Consider the following 6,296-nt stretch of genomic DNA (forward strand, 5'->3'; position numbering starts at 1 on the left):
GTCCTTTTTTGTAGCATCAAAATGTGCGAATCAAATTAATCAAAATCATCAATTATTACTATTTTGGAAATTGGAAATATGATATTGTTGGTTCTCCTATATTTGGTACTTCCATAGTTTTTGTTTACGTTCTTTGACTTTTTCAATCTCAACTTGACCACCTTTGGATTGCATTCCTGATTGGTTAATGCTCAAAATCATCATGAAATTTTCCAGAAAATTTAGCCACTTACTTAATACTATCTTTTACAGACGCAATTTTATTTTATTTTTTTTAAGAAACGCTTTCTCTTTGTATTTAAAATTATCATGCTAGACGTTAAACTTACTATTTCAAACGAAGCAAAAACAAAACGAATGAGTTGCATCTAGTGTTTAATTTAGATCATTTTCAAAATTTATAGTATTTTGTACCATATTGTTTTTGTCTTAAACTAGTTTGGACCTGTACTATAATTTATTTTTTTGGGGGCGCGGGGGGGGGGGGCGCGGAAGGGTTCATTTTCTCTGTGTATGTTTGAACTCATATAAAAGTTTGAATCCCAACTCCAAGTATACAATTGCGATAGCAATGAAGGCAATTATTTAGAATTAACCACATATACAGCATATGCCATTTGTATATTAATATCTTGCTATACACATGAATTTGTCATAGTGAATTTTTCCTATAACTTTATTGTGATTCCATTATATTATTGGTGTACTTTATTGATTATTTCTAGCATGACAAAATAGGGCCAAATGATTAAATATACCTTTTAAAAATGTGAAATGTAAAATTAGCATGTTGAATTTCAAAATACCAAATTATTACAATTAAAACAATTTGAAATTTTAAAATGTTGCGAAATCACGTCACTATCCTCAAATTTTTTTTTTTCTATTTTTTTAGAATGCCACATAAGCACCTCTAGTTGGAGGCTTGCTGCCAGAGCTCCAACATCAATGACCCCTTCAGTGGCTAGTCTTTGGCATGTTGTTAGAGTTTTAGTGATTACTCTTTTTTTACTATTGATTATTTTAGTTTAGTTGTTGACTATTTTTATTTTTAGAGTTCTGATGACTACTTTTGTTTGATTATTGACTATTTTAGCTTGACTCTTGACTACTGTTATTTCTAAAAATTTGGTGAATGCCTTTGTTCAAGTATTGACTACTTTAGTTTTGTGATTGATTACTTTTGTTACAAAAATTTGAAAAATATATTAGGAGCTCCACTAGTTACTACTTTTGCGAAACGAGAATAGTCAATAAGAAAAGTAAATAGCTATACAAGAGTAATCAATAACAAAAGTAGAGTTCTTAAAACTAGATAAGAGTAGTTACCGGCCAGAAATATAGGGACAGTGGCATCATTTTGCAACGTTTGAAAATTTTAAAATATTACATGAGTATAATTTGATACTGTGAAATCCAACCTCCTAATTTGTCATTTAGTCTTTTAAGGGTTTTGTTGTTGTTGTCATTTTGCTATTAGATATTTCTTTTTCTTTTTTCTGCCAGCACGGTGAGAGGAAGAAGTTAGAGAGAAGAACTAAAATTAGTTATTTCGAATTCAAATCAGTTGCTAAATATTATTTTAAAATTCATGAAATTAACTGAAATCTAAAATATGGATCAATTGTACTATTCTAAGACAAGCTAATAACTGATAAGCAAACAAAAGTTGTTGAGGTAAACTGAATAATTGGAAGCTCCCAACACAGTATAAATAGCCCACCCAGAATTCTTTGCGACGTCATTAATTGATATATCAATTACCAAATAGTAATTCTTCAAGAATGGCTTCTGGGAAAACCCTCTATCTTGTGCTCTGTCTGATTATCATGTTATCATCAGGTCAGCTTTCTTTTTTAGTCTTCTTGTTTCATTATTCTTTGTTTTTTTTTTCCTAATTATATATGATCTTCATTAACATAACACTAACTATTTTTTATTTAACGCGACACTTAAGTTATGAAATTATAATTAAAAAAAAAAGTCAACCAGTTCTCTTCAAAATGTCTTGTATATCAAATATCTAATAATATTCAATATGAAATTTAAGCATACCGTATTGTCCATTGCACATAACTTAGAGTGCTGTATTATAGAGGAAATGAATGAAATATGAGTTTTTAAGAAGAAGCTTTCCTTTTCATATCCAAATAATCAAGTTATTTATTAAGAAAATATATATATACATATTTGTGTGTGTGTTTGTGTGTGTGAATAAATATCGTTTTACGATGGACTTATAGATAATAATAGCAACTTATTTTATGTTATATATATTGCAGGCGAGATGGATGTAGTAGAGGGAATAAAATGCTGTGAGGATCATCACACTCCGAATTGCAAAAATGAAAGTTGCAACACAAGATGCCAAGCAAGTTGCAGAGGAGGAGAATGCAAAATTCGGCATTCCTCGCATTATTGTCATTGTTACTGTTAGTTAGATACTTTGTGCTTTTAATTTCTCTAAATAAGAACACGTGAATGTGTGTTAATATGTGTGTAACTTATCTAAATAAGTGTTTCAGCTTTTAATTACTCATCCGATCTTAAATATAAGACTCTTATCTAGTTTGAGGATCTTATATTTAAGACCGGAGGAATAATTTGTATGTTGGTAATTCACATGTAACAGTATATATATAGTGATGAATTTACTACAAGAAGTTGCTAATTTTAGTTTTTAATTTATTAACTGAAGAGCTCCATTATTAGAATTGACGACTCCATTATTACAAGAAGTTTTTAATTACTTTCGTAGCTAACATTTTTAAATTGACTGCTTCATTTTAGCACATTTATAGCTATCCTTTCTAAATTTATTAGTCACAAGAAGAAGAGAATGTTCTTGTTTTTTAGAAATTGATCAACTCTGTTAACTACTACCTCAGTAGAATTGACAGCCAACGGTAGCAAATTAACTACAATATGATAAAATGGCAAGAACGTTGACGACTATCCTTTAGAAATCCACAACTTTGTTATAGGAAATTAATAAATACCTATATGAAATTCACAACTTTTTTAAAAGATTTGGAAACTAAGTTTATTACATACACACATGTATATACTACTTCTGGTTCTTAATATAAGTGCTAGTTGACTAATTCAGATATATTGAAAAAAATAGTTAAGTTGGTTTATTTGTAATAGATAGGTGTTGTTTTAAAAATATCCTTATTAATCAAGTAGAAAGGCTACCTTAAATATCATAGACAAAGTGAATTAGAATCTTATATTTATGACTAAAATAAAAGGTAAGCGAATTCTTTCTTATATCTTGTAGAATAATATTTTGCGTTATATAATCAATAGGCATATATGGGTAATCATCAATATAAATATTTAATCTCTTCCACTTGAGCCATGTGTTTGTATCGGCTCACTGGTGGCTCTAGAGACAAATTACTATTCACAAGGATTAAATGGCTTGAATCAAATTGCATCTGGCTTTGTGCAAGCCGCTATTAATTATTGACTTCACTTGGACTTAGTGTATAGTTGAATTTCAAACTTGTTGAAATTCTCCCACTAACTACAGACTTGTGGGAGTGCTATTTCTTTAATCACAATCACAAATTCTCCCACTAATGTTCAGCTATTCCAAAATTTCACATGATTTTCCCCACTTTCTAGATAAGGTAAATCACGGTTTTGAGAAAGTATAAGAGAGGAGGTAATTAACAAAGGAAAAATATCCATGGGATATTATTTAAAAAAATAATTGAGATGAGGAGAGAAATTATTGAAATTCAATTAATTATCAAATTATTACGAATTTTGAAAGCTAAAGTGACTTATGATAAGTAAGTATAATAAAACATTATCATTTTACTGCTTATTAATTATTAGTTGCTTTATTTTTCGTTTATTCGAGCATGAGTTTGCCTAATTTTGTGACGTGTGCGCATACCCAGGTCGTGTGGCCTTGTGGCGTGTGCGCATATGTCAGCCATCAACAAGACTCTCCAAAAATGCCTATTTCCCGCGCATGCAGTCTTCACTTTTTCTGCGAGTTCCACAGCTCTTCCTCCTCCTTCTTCTCAAGGGTTCGCCCATTGTGGCTATAAATTGTTGCAGAGGCCTCACATAGGAAGAGAGAACCCACATTGATCACTATAATACTGGGAAAATGGCCAACGCAGTTAGATTCTTTGAGCTCAACACTGGGGCTAAAATGCCTTCCGTTGGTTTAGGGACCTGGCAGGCTGATCCTGGTGTTGTTGCCAATGCAGTTACCACTGCTGTCAAGGTACATTTCTACTTTCTGACTGCTCCCCCCCCCCCCCCAAAAAAAGGAAAAATAAATCTTCCCCGTTTTTTACATGGTTTAAAAACTTAAACCGTGTAATGTCATTTATTCTTTTTGTTTGAGTTCTTGATGGAACCTGATCTAACTGAAGAGTCATGAATATGACTACTGTTTGTGCAGGTTGGGTACAGGCACATCGATTGTGCTCAAGTTTATGACAATCAAGCAGAGGTATTAGCAAGTAATGATCAATGGTTTCTCTCTTTATGCTTTGTGCGAGCTATTTATTGATTAATCTGGATTCATATGGTTTTCGTAGATTGGTTCTGCCCTTAAGAAACTGTTTGATGAAGGAGTTGTGAAGCGTGAAGACTTATGGATCACCTCCAAACTCTGGTTTGTATCGTCTGGGAAATTCTGTCCAGCTTTTGACTCTCAGAATGCATGTTTTTGCCTATGGTTGCTGAACAGAGATGCTCTGTTTTTCCTGACAAACTCCAGGTGCACAGATCATGCTCCTGAAGACGTACCAATTGCGGTGGACAAAACTTTGAAGGAATTACAGCTGGACTACCTAGATCTCTATCTGGTATAGTTTCTCGTTTGATTTCTGGTTTTAGATGTAAATCTATACTTCACAGCAATTCACGGGGCCGACTGTCTTGGTTTAACGAAACGAAGATATGGGGTTCTTTTTGTAGATACACTGGCCAGCGAGGATGAAGAAGGGATCGGTAGGACTCAAGCCTGAGAATCTGACGGAAACGGACATAGGGAGTACGTGGAGGGCGATGGAAGCGGCGTACGACGCCGGCAAGGCGAGAGCGATCGGAGTGAGCAATTTCTCGAGGAAGAAGCTGAATGATCTGTTGCAAATGGCGCGCGTCCCTCCAGCAGTTAATCAAGTGGAATGCCACCCTCAGTGGCAGCAGCCGCAGCTCCATGAATTCTGTGCCTCCCATGGAGTTCACGTCTCTGTGAGTATAATTGCACTCACCCTAAATCCGTAGCTCTAATTGATGAAAACGCATGTATGTGAAGTATGAGTAAAAAGTTATGCGCATTGCCCACCCGTCCAAAGACCAATAATTTGTTTTAAAATGATAAATAGTGTGATTTATTATGAATTATACATTTTATACGTAGATATTGACAAAGATGATTTGTGTTGCAGGGATATTCACCACTGGGGTCTCCAGGAACAGCATGGATGAAGGGTGACGTTCTTAAGCATCCACTGATCAACATGGTGGCAGAGAAGCTGGGGAAGACTCCGGCTCAAGTGACCCTTCGCTGGGGCCTCCAAGCAGGTCACAGCGTCCTCCCTAAGAGCACAAGTGAGACCAGAATCAAAGAAAACTTCGATGTCTTCGATTGGTCCATCCCGGCAGAACTAATGGCCAAGTTCTCTGAGATTAAGCAGGCAAGTGGTGCTTCATTCGTTTCTAAAGTTTAATACACTGTGGTATGTAAAATGCTTGGCCTTTGAATTAACACATGAAGTTCACTGGTGCAGGAGAGGCTAGTGAAGGGAACTTGGTTTGTTCACGAGACACTTGGTTTCTACAAGACCGTTGAAGAACTGTGGGATGGTGAACTGTGAGTGGGAAGCAAGATGCAGGATTAACGGATGATTAATTGCAAGAGGAGGAGCAACATTTGCCTCATAGGACTCATCATCTTATCCTCTGTTGATGTTCTGAATGAGTTCTAGTCCAATAATTGTAGAGCAGATTAATTCTGCTATTGATTTTCTTTCATGTTGCGGTTCGCAATAGTCAGAAAATAAGAATATTTTGTTTTTGTGGTGTGAAATATATTTCGGCATCCTATTTGAGTTTGGTTATTGTTTCTATCCCTTGTTATTATTTGGATTACCTTCCGTTCGAGTGGTATATATTAAATTGGTTGGCAATGAAACGGAGAACGAACACCTGCATTCTATTCCCAAAAGAACCCCGCAATCATCAATGTTTCTGTTTGGATTAGGAGAGTGTTACCTCCTCGTGAGCTTATGACTTTTAATTTGTTGATAAATATGAGATTT

The 6,296-nt window shown here is 34.6% G+C and overlaps 1 protein-coding gene across 1 annotated transcript; it reads left to right on the forward strand.

The window, feature by feature from the left end:
* The first annotated feature begins 4,129 nt into the window (after positions 1 to 4,129).
* Positions 4,130 to 5,892, forward strand: LOC114712764 (NADPH-dependent aldo-keto reductase, chloroplastic-like). The gene is made up of 7 exons (XM_028897305.1): positions 4,130 to 4,249; positions 4,430 to 4,480; positions 4,569 to 4,645; positions 4,751 to 4,838; positions 4,951 to 5,226; positions 5,424 to 5,672; positions 5,766 to 5,892. Exons 1-7 carry the CDS (start codon positions 4,130 to 4,132, stop codon positions 5,850 to 5,852), a joined length of 948 nt encoding a protein of 315 aa, XP_028753138.1. The 3' UTR covers positions 5,853 to 5,892.
* The last annotated feature ends 404 nt before the right edge of the window (positions 5,893 to 6,296 follow it).

The sequence above is a fragment of the Neltuma alba genome, unplaced genomic scaffold (genome assembly GCF_004799145.2).
Source record: "Neltuma alba isolate B1F8T4 unplaced genomic scaffold, ASM479914v2 tig00011396_pilon, whole genome shotgun sequence".
In the NCBI taxonomy this organism is placed as follows: domain Eukaryota; kingdom Viridiplantae; phylum Streptophyta; class Magnoliopsida; order Fabales; family Fabaceae; genus Neltuma; species Neltuma alba.